Below are 13,375 nucleotides of genomic sequence, written 5' to 3'. Positions count from 1 at the left end.
CGGGGCTGCTGTTAGTTTCAAAGTTCACATATGAACTTCTTCCTACACTGCACATGTGGTTTATAAATGAAGCCTGAATGAAAGAAGACATTAAGGGAAAATAAGGTAAGTGACCCAAAATGAAACTAATCTAAATATTTAAGCGTAGACTGCTTACAGGGAAAATACACCAAATCTTTGATTATGATTTAAAAAAGGAATGGATAAATCCATACTTCCTATTATTATGCTACAAGTGTACAATGCATATCTAGACTGATAAATAACTGAAGACAACCATTTCATAAGATATATTTCTTAAAAGGAAATTGATCATTGAAAAATCAAAAAAAAACCCTCACTCTGAATCCAGTAAGGCAGATTATCATATACATATTCAATGCTGACTGTAAAAAAGTTAGTATGTTACTAGCTCTTGCATCTTTGGTGTTGTACTGAAAATATTCATTTGGGCATGGAATTTACGAGAAAGAAAGCTTAAACTGAACAGCAAGAATCTAAATAATTAATCGGAGGAAATCCCTGTCTGAAATTATCCATGGCCTCTCTATGAGTAACTAAACATAGTATCTTAAAACAAACAAAAAAAAAATCTTTCTGAAGTTCACAAGTCACAGAAACTTAAAATCCACTATAGGCCACTATGGTTTTACCTTATCAAACATGTCTCAATTTATTTAAATAAGAAGTTTTCCTGTTAGATGATCAGCACACACCAAAACCCCTTCAGATACTGGGTTACAGAAAAGTACAAAGAGAACAAGAAGTCTTGTTTATGAACAAATAGAGTAACTGGAAATGATCCCAAGCCAGCTCCCTCTCTCTATCCACCAGTCTATGTTTTTCTTTTCCACTTGCTGCGCTAATAAGTTGATTTAGTATACATTTCCAAAATTTCATTTTCATGAGATTGGCTATTTCAATTCTCCTCCTTTTAATTGACGTATTTTTCTGCATCAGAAAGCCCTTCCAGACTACTGTCTATTTCAACATCAGTGGTAGCTGACGAAAAATATATTTTAAGCTGTGAAAAAGTGCTCCCTTAAAATCTACTTCTCCTTGATTACTCTTTTTCCTAAAGCAAGTAAATATTTACACCCTGAAACACCGTCACTTAATAACAGCAGCCCCTATATGTCACCATTCTTTTCTTCCTTCCCCAGTTTGCCTCCTTCTCCTAACCTACCACTGTCCCAGAATGGCAACAGTGTTTTCCACAGGTGTTCCCCAACTCCTTGTCTCTCTGTTGCCTCTCCACAACATTATTGCTTCTTCCTAAAACTCTTTTCACATTTCAGGCAGGGAAAAACACTCAAAAGACTTTGAATAATGGAAATTCTTGCCTCTTCTTCCCCCCCACCCCCTGAAGCTATCTGAAGTACCTAATGCTATTTGTACTTGGTGACAGGTTTGTGGATAAAAACACTGACAATGGCAGACAGCAATGAGATGACCATCAACCTTGTTGTGCTTGGAAAGACTCAGACTGGCAAAAGTGCTGCTGGGAACAGCCTGCTGGGCAGTGCAGACTTCGAGAGCCGTCTGTGCCCCAGCTCTGTGACCACGCGCTGCAGCCTGGGACGCAGTGCCCGCGTTTCGGGGCTCACCCGGAGGAACGGCCGCGAGTCAGCGCTGCGCGTCCGAGTGCTGGACACCCCCAGCTACCCTCACAGTGCTCTGAGCAAACAGCAAGTGAGGGACACCGTGAGAGCAGCCCTGGCTCAGCACTTTGGGGAGCAAGGCCTGCACTTGGCCCTCTTGGTCCTCAGGGCTGACCTGCCTCTGTGTCCAGATGAAAACCGTGACATGGTTCAGCTCATCCAGGTAACAAAATAAAAAAATAGAAGTCTGCCCTAATGGCAACTCTTTCATCTTCAGGTGACAATAGCTATGGAAGAGTTGACTCTTCCATATAAGAAAAGTGAAATATTTTCTTCCATAAAAGAAAAGTGATTTTTTTTTTTCCAACAGCCTAATTAATGAATTGCGAGTGGCAGACACTAATTTCAGAACAAAGAGTGTAATAGATTTTGAGTCCTCAGCATATCAAAGCTCTCTCCTCTCTTTCTGAAACCGGTAACTCAAGACTTCCTTGTGCAGCTTAAAGGAAAATTTTGTATGTGCTTGGCATTTTTCATCCCTAGGGCCTAAGTCAGATTAATCACTATCAATACACCAGGTGTTTTTTGACACCCCACTTACCTTGGAAGTAAGCAGACATCCTTTAAAGTGGTTTTATATACCACAGCATTTAGGTTACAGAGTTAAGGTCACTGCAGTGTCCTTTATCACCAAGGTAGGCTTCTTGTCATATACAGGAGTTAGCAGGACTGCTCCAAAGAGTAATTCCATTTCCACCTGTAAATTGAAGCCCAACCTCTCTTATTCTTATTAAAATTTTCTGTACTTTCTGAAAGAAAAGCAGCTTGTTCTCTCCAGTCTCCTCCATCAGATAAATCACAGAAGCTGAAGAAAAGCTCTCTGGCCTATTATTTAAGGTGTTGCATTTGATTTGTGTTTTTCCTGAATTGCTGAGAATAGTTGAGTTTTATGGATCACAGTTGGAACTGAAGTTGGTGTTACATAGAAATTCATCACTTATTTTTTCAACAAAAGGTGCTTCAATGTTTTCAAAAACATCTTTTAAAGACCTCTAAACAGTGTGGCAGTATGAATATGTGGCAACTACTGATTTCAAACTAATGTGTGACATGGCCAAACAACCACTTTTCCTTACTTACATGAACATTTTTTAACTGGAGACATTCTGTTAACATCTGTAGCCAGGGAACAGAGAACTGCTAGTACTGCATGACCACATATATCCACTGAAAGTGGATGTCAATGTCTCAGAAAGGTGAAAAAAGACCCAGAAATTTCAGCAACTCGGATAACATGAACTGGATTACTGCCAGGGGGAAAAAAAATCCATACAAGTAAATGGTCTGGTAATGTACTAAGCATATGAAATGGGAGTGGGGAAAAGAAATAGGAGATAACTAGTTAAAATTTGCTTTTCATTACAGGAACTTCTGGGTCCCACGTGGAAGGATTTCACTGCAGTCCTACTTACTCACGCCGACAAGGCAGGAGAGGCTGGATACAGCGAGGAAACATATTTGCAGAGCGCCTCAAGTACCCTGTTGTCACTTTTGAGCTCGGTACAGCATAAATACATCTTCCTAGACAACCACAACAGCATAATCAGAGAGGAAAGAAATATTATCTTAAGAAAGCTCTTGAATTTCATACAAAGAAATAATTATCAAGTACTACTTAAACACAGCAAGGAATAAAATTAGCTTTAAGGTGCTCACTTGGCTATTTTCTACAGTAGGTAGCATCTAACAGAAATAAAACAGTAAAAGCCATCAACTGAAAAACTCCACATCCATACCAAACATCATTGAACACACAACTAGAAATATCTCTTTAGCCTATCAAACTACTTGCCCTCCACAGAGGACCTCACACTACTGCATTCAAAATCTAGATTCAGCCACAAAATCAGAGCAAGCTAGTGATCCAAAATCATGCTCCTAATGTGTGTGTAGTTACAAATGGGATTTTGCACTACACCAGACTGTATATTCCAGTTTACACAGAATACAGATCTGGAAAAAGAAAATAAAATTTAAAAAGAAAAAAAAAAAAGAAAAAAAGAAAAAAAAAAGAAAAAATGCATGAGTTCAGACTCAGGAGGCCTCTTTGCTCAATTCTTCAAGCCTTCAGAAGGTTCCTCTGAACTTCCATTTCTAAAAAGAGCTTTCCGGTACTAAAAGCTAAGATTTATCTGTTGTAAAAGTATTCCCTACCATGATTCAAGATTAGTTATAACTGAGTTCTTGAATGATTTTACTTAATAAGACATTTAGCATATACATTTTACAAGGCAGATAAAATGGCTTCCATGTGCTTAATACTATTCAGGACATTTAAAAGAACTAATTGCTATTACTTATTACCAGATGCATGAAAAACTAACAGTTTACAGGCACAAACAAAACTCATTCAAAAAGAAAATCTGTTCACATCCTCTTTATGCCTGTTCCTTTTAATTTTATATCACTGTCATTTTGTTTTCTCTCCACTTACTGGATGAAGTTCAAAGCCTGCAAAATTTAGAAAGGCTCAAGTTTGTTTTTAATTTTAGTATTTAAAAGTGTATTTACTGTTTCAATGGTTATACAGCAACAATTTAATTTAATATTATATGCAAAAATATCTGAATTATCTTTACATAGCTACTTAAAAGAGTTATTGAAAATGGATCTAAAATATTTATTTTCATATTACTGAAAGTAAGGAATTAAAATAATGATTTTGAGGCTAATAGCCTAGCAACATGGCTATTTGTACAACATTGAAATAATTCTAACCCTAAAAATTGAAGAAGCTATTTCTGTTAAAACCAAAGCACTTTTTGTACAAAACATCATTGCATAAAAGCACATTAAAACAAAACCAAAAAATCAATTCATTTTATACCTGTTTGAGCATTGGAAACAGAATTTTTTTTTTTGTTTGCTTGCTTTATGGGTTTTCTTGCAGGCTGGTCTTATGGGGTTTGAGGGTTTTTTTATTTTTTATTAGTTCCAGGAATCTGTTATTAATTATTTCTTAGTCCTACCTATTGGTTTGAAGGATATACCTAGGTGGACTAGATAAAGAACTATTCTAGCAAAGTGGCAGCTTTGATCTCAATGAAATTATAGGAGTTTAGTTCTGGGGACATGAAAATGTGTCCACTTGAACATCCTAGGGCATAAACCACCATAGCTTAATCTTCCAGTTACAACTGACTGCAGACTACAGAGAGAACACAGGCAAGAACAAAGTTGCAGAGGCTTACAATACACCTGAAAACTGCTTGGAGGAAGAGGAGAAAAACTATTACAAAGTGACCAGAAGAATAAAGACAATTGTGATCTTCACTAACCAGCTGCTAGTCCTGCAATTAGCACACAAGGAACACGGCAGAATATTTTCCTTATTTCCTTTAGCTCTTGCTAAATAGAAGATCTACACCTTCAAGCTGTCCAGAAAATTTACTTGCCTGCCTGTGGTCCCACCACAAACAAGCCTTGGCAATTAAGTTATGAGCACTGAGTGGTTAATAACTGCTGACAGCACACAACCTCAAGGACAACAAGCCTAGTGAATGAGTGAATTGTCAAAATGTTGGAGACATAATATATTATGGAAAAGAAGTAAAAAAAACCCAGGTCTTAGCCATACATTTAATGTTTTTTATTCTGCTTGCATCACTTTCCATTTCAACATCTGTACAAGTTTCTAATAACCATTTATTTATTTGATTCCGCTGTTTGCCATGGTCTCTGCCCTGCACACTCCTTTCCCTTTCACTTCAAATGGAACTCCTTTGTATGTAGCAACACACTGGTCATTGGTATGAAGATCAGGTTGGATTTGCTCCCAAATCTTCTTCTTTGGATTAAGTTCCTTCTCAGGATCTCCTGTTTCAAAACAAAGAATAACCTCATAGCACACAACTCAGAACAAGAGCACCATGTACTTACACATCTATGACAGCCCACACAGCATCACTGCACACACTTTTAAGGGATAAAAACCCTACCATTACTTTTGATTCTCAAAATGAAAATTTTAATTGGAGTTAGGAATTGTCTAGGAAATGTCTCCTCTCTGAAAAAGAGGATCTTTCAAGTATCAGATACAACAAAGGTCGTATCAGACAACAAGCACTGTCAAAAGGAAGAAATTAAACCATTGCTGTTAGTTTATACTACAAAAGAATTCCCAAGAATTAAGTACATATGGACCACAGAAGTACACTGCTCACCAAGACAGGTTTGTCAGCATATTAACTTTAGAAATGAATGATGTTTTTATAAGAAATTTAATGCACTTAGCAGATGCTGTTACAGTTGTGGAGTACTGAACTTAGACAAGAATAGTCCAGAGGTAGAATACTGACATATAACTTTTGCCCCGAGTGACACACTGTTCTGCTATGCTTTGTATTGTTTGATGACAAGTTGTAGTGCCCAAAACAACAGAGGCAGAAGAAATTAGCTAGTTTCAGCAATTATGGCCTCAGTCTTGACAAGCCTCAGTTTCCTGCTTCCATGGATATATAATGATAAGATACCTACACCCTACTGGTATTGACAGTAACTAACTACATTAGCAAATCTGATTATTTAAGGATCTCAAATGACCACAAAGAGCAGACTTCTTCTATTAACGTTTTGAAATATTGTCAACAAATTAGATAGCATAATGAAGAATATTTTTCCTATTTTTAAATAAGCATGAAATTCAAAGCACAGACACAAAGCAAACTAAATACAAGAATTTTAACATATCTTTTTCTAATAGGTGGTTGAAATTCATCACTGCTTGCTAAGTCCTGACTAACTCACCAACCAGTGGTTAAATCCACTATTCTCATTCCAGCCTGTCTTATGCCTTATTGGTATTCTCCTTTAAATGTTTTCCATAGTTCAGTCTACTTACATTCTCAATGCCTGCAAACCTGAGCTATTTCTGTCTGTATGGGTATTCTGTAATGTCTGGGTGTCTGTATTCTTAGTTTCTACATATGCAAGAGAAGCAGACTAAACCAGATTTCTCTGTGAAGTAAGCTAGCCTTATCAGAGTAGTATCTAATAATGCAGTCAAGTTATTTCACATCCAGATTGCATTTAGTATTTCAAAGAAAAATCAGTCACAACATTAATAATTTATTTATATAATATTTATAATTAATATTAAACAGAGGAAGAAATTTAAATACTCTAATTACATAATAATTGCACTACTAAATAAAAATTATTAAATGTTTAGAGCTGATTGTGCATTTTCACAAAGATAAATCAGCTTAATGCTCAGGTTCATGAACAAAGGCAAACTTGGATTTAGACCACAGTGCATGCATACAAACTAATAAAATCATTAAATAGAATGTTAAGTGATCCACAGTACATTTTCCTTCCCCTCCTCAAATATAAAAAGCACATGATTTCTTTTTTTCAGTAAGAAAACCTCCTGACTTTTATTATAAAAAACAGGCTTTGGATGTTAATAAGTTTCTCTGGAATCCTGCATCAAGCTCCCTTGGGATCTGTGGTGAGCTCATATTAGATTAGCATAGGCACCAATTTTAAATACAACCAGAGCTTTAGGCTGTGCATTTTCCTATGCCTTCTCCTCACTGCATTCCTTCTTCCCAGAAAATATTCTTTAGAAGAGTTTCTATAAATAAAATAAATTGAAGCTTTTAATGGTTAAATCAGTTTTCCACTCTTTTTACCAAAAATGGGCCAAATAAGAGGTTCCAAATTTTGTTAAACATATCATTCCACTTCACAAATTATTACAAAAATTTTTCATAATAAGCAAGAAACCTCTCCACTTTGTAACAGTTAAAAAACTGCTGAAAGAATATATCTCAGCACAGCAAGGGGCAAAAGGACAGAGTGATGTGTGACTTTACTTAATGCCACTTGCCCTACAGTGGATTGTAACCATGCAGCTGAAGGAAAGCATGCATACACTCTAGCTTTGATTAAAAAAACCTGCTAACTACAGGCTAACCACTGCACTCCAGCTTTACCACTTTTCATTCTTTTAAAGAGATAGTAATCCACTAAATTGCTAGTCATTCTTAGACCTGAATGATAACTTAATTATCTAATTTAAGTAACAGGTTTTTGGTTCCTGTGGCATCAAAGTATCTGATACTGCTATCAGAAAAGAGATTTCACAGTTAGCTATAAATCTTCAAGTATTTTTGCCCTCTTAAGGCAATTACTGTGCAGGAGGTTATAGAATTTACACACCCATGATAGAAGAATTCTTACACAGTTTAAAAATCAGACCTTTTCCAGAGAAGATGGATAAAAATTTGATAAAGTTCTTAATGCAAAAAAAGGCTCAAGAGACCCTGAAGATTCACGCACTGGAGTATAAAACACTTCAGTATTAAAAATTCCACTGAGGGCAAAGACATCAATTAAATAAACAAAACAGAACAGTACTCCAGGCAACAGCATTCCTTACCAAATCACTCCTCAATAACACTCAAGATAGTTCTAGGTAAACACTCCACTAGCTACAGAAAAAAATTTAATTGTTTTGAGACAAGATACCATTTGTTTACTTTGACTAAAATGGCCGAAGAAAATTAGTCTGTATCTCATGAATATTTTGTATAATGGAGAGAGAAGACTTAAAAATAGCTTGACTCCAAGCTGCTTGATAGACAGCTGTGTGCATTTTAGAATTGCTTTATTGTTGCTGGTGGTGCTTCTGTTGCTTCACAGACTTTCATACTTCAAACTTAAATAAGACCCAGCTGTCCTTTCTATTTTAACTTCAAGGGCTCCAACTGAATCTTTATGCTTTACAATTACTTTTTAAACAAAAAAATTGATCAGAATATAAATGGTTACAATTAAGCAGTGAAATTAAATGACATCTGACACAATAAGGAGTCTATCCTCCTGGAAACAGCATCAGGCAAGTGCCAGATGGTCTTTGAGGAGACAGCAGCAGCCAAGAAGCAGAAGGTTTAAACACAAAAAAGGTGAGTAGAAGATAGATGTTCAACCCTGTTAACAACTGAGAAACTCAGTTCTCCAGTCTCCAGTGAGCTTCCCCATCTCCTAATGAGTTTCCCCCAAATTTAGTTTACAACATCAATATTGAAAAGACAAACACCCAACAAATAAATTTACAGAAACAGATGTCACCATGATTTTGTAGGTCTCCAACTACCAATGGGTTTTTTTGTATCTTCCTACTCAAGATAGTAAAATCACAAATCTGAAAATTCTTTTAAATAAGTTTTATGTAAGAAGAAGATAGATCACTCTACTTTGTAGTACTAAGCATTAGGTAAATTTTCAAAGTCAATGATTGGCTTAAATCTCATACCTACAAAATTTTCCAAGCAGCTCTTTATGAAGCAGTAGAAAACAGTGCCACATTTCAGACTACAATCTATAGACCTGGATATATACACCTTGCAAAGGAATTGCAAAAACCTTCATTTGGCACTTAGCAGAGCCCCACGTCTTTGGCTCTCCACCAGAAGGAAACTGATATAATCCACACAAAATCTTGTCTTACTGGCTGCAAGTCATAACTTCAGAACTAGAAAAACTTACACACCATATTTAGCTTATTCTGTATCTTCTAAAGAGCAAAATGTCAACACGGTATTTGCATACCATAACACCTGGGAATTATTTTAGAACAAATATTTCTATAACTGATTGCTCTAGGAAAGCTTTTTGCCAATGTAAAAAACCTAAACAACTGGAGTCAAATAGTTCAATAATTTTGATGGATCTCACTTCATCAGTCATGTGCAAGAACAGATATGCTGGTGAACAGAAAACAGTGCTACTACCAGCTCTCACATTTTCAAATGACAGGTATATGAAGCTCCTTGAGATGTAAGTTTGGAGGAAGGCTGTATCTTAGACAAAAGCAAACAAAAAAAACCCTCAACCTGGGGAAAGAGCATTTTTGAGGGCTGAACCTGTACATCATTTTCCAGGGCTTATGCACTGGAAGTATTTATTCTACAACTTGATGCTCTCTTGCACATCCATTTCCACAGCAACAGACAGCAGTGTGAGTGTATTTGTACCTATGATTCTTGCAGGTAACAAAGGCCCCACATTTAATCCATCTTCACTCACTAGATGTGATAACAACTAGAAGCCATGAATGAGTATTCCTACAATGTAGTCAACGCAATTGATTGCTGAGGCATTTAAGATTTCAGTGCAGCTAACAAATTCAACTAGCAAGCTTGGTATATTTTTAATACAGAAACTAAAATGGAAAAAAATTGCTGTCTGACTGATTTCCTTTTAAAACAGTATTATTTTAAATTATTTTCAACTGGAGCATTAAATCACAGCAAGCTGAGCTATTTTTTTGATTTCATAAAACACCTAGATAGAGCATTGCTTCCCTTATCATATTCTAACCAAAATATATCTTTTTTTTTTAAGCATCACAATTTCACTCTTGAGAAGTATAAATTTACATATATACATACATATGTATTTCTGAAAGGTATTTCATGCAAATATGTTTAAGCATGGAGCTTGCCAAGAGGCTCATAAATCAAAACTCTGCTGTACAGCTAGAAATTGTCAGAAATGCAATAGTTTATAAAGGTTCATATGGCTGTATGCAGAAATAAAAGTTACACCATTTTCTCACATGTGAAAGCCAACTTTTGAACAATAAGCTCCTCCTGAACATGAATACTTCATTGATAAATGCACACACATACACTTTCACCCAGTATGGGAAATACTGGGATTTGGAGCATGTTCTTTCAAGTTTAAGAGATGGAGTGATCCTGACCAGAAGAGCACTGCTCACCAAGACCTCTGTGATTCACTTAACAGCCAACCTGAGTAGCTCTGGACTTGGGCTGTGCTGCAGAAATTCCTAAATTCCTGGGGTGCAGGATAAACCTAGGCAGCTGATTGTAGGAGAGGAGTCTACAGTCAGCTCCCATCTGACACCAGCAACTGAGCCACCTGGGAGTCCTCCCCTTTTTGGGACAGGGCAGCACCAAGATCTCACACAAGCTTCCTTTATGATTGACAGACACAATGAGTAAAAAGATTTGGCAATAACTCAAACAATGGAAAGGGAAGAAACTCTCCTTATGCACAGTGTGCTGCAGGTGCATTCCCATAATCTGTGACATGTAAGATTATTTATACTAGTCTCTCTTTTCAGACTCAGCTCTTAATAAACAGCATTTTAAATCAACATGATAAACCTATGATGCTTTGAGTTCCCAATATGCAGTCAAAAGTTAATAATTTTCATTGAGGTGGAAGAAATGGAAAAATGGATGAAAAGTCGTCTTTTGATAAAGTTTAATTTGGTAAAATTCTCATTTATATTCTGAAAAAAGATGGATTCATTAATTTAATTAAGTGGGGAAAAGTCCAATGTCTTTCTTTGGAAACCTAAAAAGATATTTTGCCCCAGACAAACAAACAAAAAACCCTGGTGATTTGAATATTACAGGCTCCTCTCATGAATAGGAGACGTTGTTCCAACCCCTTCTATCCCCACTATCCCTTCTTCCTCAAAAATGCAAAACTACCCAAAGTTCTGACACTTTCATTACAGGGAGGAGCTGGAATTAGGAATTTAATACTTTATCACTTACACTGAGACACTCTGAAAGATGCTTTACATTTGTTTGTTGCAATTTGCCAAGTACATTTATCCATATATATCAAAACTGAAATATTTACTGACACTTTAATAATGGAGTATTTTTCATTTAAGGTCTACACAACTTTATCAAGTTACAATTTTTTGACAGATGATAAAGTATTTTCAATCATTTATTTACACAATATTAGCATGGTAGTAAAAAAAATTCAAAACAAGAATTAATTCAGAAAATTTCAACAAAAAACCCAACGAGCTTTAAAAAAAAGCTGTTTTATGTGCTTCAACACTGAGGTTGTTTCTATTATTTTCCTAAATAACTACTTACCAGGAAAACCTTCAAAAGTGATTCTGTCCCCAGGTACCACTCCAGGTGGAGGAGCCAAAATTTCCACTTTTTCTGGGGAGCTGGCACACATCACCATTGCTTGAGATACTACTCCTCTCATCTTTGCAGGCTTCAAGTTACAGAGTAGCACTGCCATCCGATTCTGCATCTTGGGGGAGGAAAACAGAAGGATGTGAGTACTTAAAATGGCACATGGCTTTGGGGACTCCCATTATTTTATTAGAATGAAAGAATTACAGTGATGAGATCTTACCATGACAACTGAAGCGTAAGAGAAGCACGTAGCAACAGATTCACAATTTTAATGGCTGGACACTAGTAACATAACATCTAAACCCCCTAAGAGCTGGCCAGTGAATAAAGGCTGAAATGTAACAGATTTATCATGGAAATATAAAATATTCAATTCATTAAATTAAAAACCAGGCGACGCATTTCACTCTCATTCCATCTTTATGCATTACTGACAATCGCTTTGGTCCACTTTCAATATAGCACCATTAACTAAACAATTTCTATTTAATGATGATAACAATTTAATGATGATAATACTAAAAATAACAACAAGTCTACAAATTAGGCCCATAGGTAAAAAATTCTAAGTGTATCCTGGAAGCTAAGAGGTCTTTTACATCACTTGAATCTTAAATTTTATCTTAGTTAACCCAAATGCTTTGAGTGGTTTTTATCCACTGAAAATGGCTGTATATACTGAACACTGTATTTGTTAGTGCAAACATGCAAAATGTTTCTCTGTTTGTTGTTTTATTTTAATAATTACAATAGTAAACCAGAGAAAATACTTTGCTGAGGAAAAACTGCTACAATTTAGAGTCTAAAACAAACCACACTTGAAATGGAATCAAAATTAAACCCTGAATATTCTTAAGAGACAAAGTAAGGATGTCTTAATTCCCATGTTACTAGTGCACATTATATATAAGTATTTAATATTTCTAGATTTTGGTCTTTGTGCATCACAGTACAGACTTTGAACACAACCGGCAGGATTAATAATTGATCAACTATTTCAAACACTGCATATTTTCCAAGGACAACACCTTAAAAAACAAAATTATAAATAGCCAAAATGAAGCAGTTATAAGAAAGAGTTATCTTGCATCAGTTTTAAGCCAGCCCACTGACTGAAAATTTCTCAAGTTATTGCTATGGAAATAAGTAGCACAAAACACAAAAACCAGTTGTAACATGTCAGTGACTAAAATGCAAGTTGTAGCATTATCTAGCACTGAATAACAACTAATGAATGAAAGGCTAATTATTGGGTGGACATTACAATGATCTAGAACAAAAAGATTTCAAGGCATCTAAGTGGAAGAAAAGTTTCTGCTACAAAAATCAGAGTATATACTTCACAACAGATGTAACTGTAATGTATCCTCTTACAGTGAATGGTTGGAGAATAGCCCTTCTGGAGGATTATGGTGGCCTTTTCTCTTCTTGTTAAGTTTAAGAAACATTCCCTACATTCCTGTTCTTCACTTCTGATCACTGACATGAGGTTCTCTTAGGTTAAAGAGGACGAGGTGACAAAAAGTGACACTGAAGAACTGCCTGAATTTCAAGAACAATTGCTTGAAACAGGTATTGATGCTAGGAACACAGAGATCCACTTCAAAAAGCCAAATGCAGTGGCAGAAAAGCTGTCAATTCCTTCTGACATTTCAGGAATTTCCCCACAGTCCCAAGCTGCCGAAAGAGCTCAGCAGTGGCATGGTGCACCTTGTGCCAAGATCCTTCCACATCCCTGTTACTTGTGACACAACTGCTCATGACAATAGAGGGTGCAACTTCTGA

At 36.1% G+C, this 13,375-nt stretch overlaps 2 protein-coding genes across 2 annotated transcripts in view; one reads left to right on the top strand and one right to left on the bottom strand.

Moving 5' to 3' along the window:
* The first annotated feature begins 31 nt into the window (after window positions 1-31).
* Window positions 32-3,687, top strand: GIMD1 (GIMAP family P-loop NTPase domain containing 1). Its single transcript, XM_058803652.1, has 3 exons — window positions 32-105; window positions 1,409-1,824; window positions 3,027-3,687. The coding sequence occupies exons 2-3, from the start codon at window positions 1,432-1,434 to the stop codon at window positions 3,294-3,296; spliced, it is 663 nt and encodes a 220-aa protein (XP_058659635.1). The 5' UTR covers window positions 32-105; window positions 1,409-1,431; the 3' UTR covers window positions 3,297-3,687.
* Window positions 3,688-5,304: 1,617 nt separating this feature from the next.
* AIMP1 (aminoacyl tRNA synthetase complex interacting multifunctional protein 1) overlaps window positions 5,305-13,375 on the bottom strand; it is a 31,310-nt gene continuing 23,239 nt past the window's right edge. The window contains exons 6-7 of the mRNA XM_058803651.1: window positions 11,537-11,705; window positions 5,305-5,477 (exon numbers count right to left, since the gene is read on the bottom strand). Of these exons, the coding sequence (XP_058659634.1) occupies window positions 5,311-5,477; window positions 11,537-11,705 (336 nt within the window). The 3' untranslated portion in view covers window positions 5,305-5,310. The remainder of the gene's footprint in view (window positions 5,478-11,536; window positions 11,706-13,375) is intronic.

The sequence above is a fragment of the Ammospiza caudacuta genome, chromosome 4 (genome assembly GCF_027887145.1).
Source record: "Ammospiza caudacuta isolate bAmmCau1 chromosome 4, bAmmCau1.pri, whole genome shotgun sequence".
Taxonomy (NCBI): Eukaryota; Metazoa; Chordata; class Aves; order Passeriformes; family Passerellidae; genus Ammospiza; species Ammospiza caudacuta.
Note: the sequence above shows the minus strand (reverse complement) of the source record. Positions and strands in the feature narration are given on the sequence as shown.

What these genes read in the sequence shown, in the direction of transcription:
- GIMD1 (XM_058803652.1), top strand. Translation starts at nt 1,432, where the DNA reads ATGGCAGACAGCAATGAGATGACCATCAACCTTGTTGTGCTTGGAAAG. An exon ending in ACATGGTTCAGCTCATCCAG is followed by an intron (nt 1,825 to 3,026) that starts GTAACAAAATAA and finishes TTTTCATTACAG; the next exon opens with GAACTTCTGGGTCCCACGTG.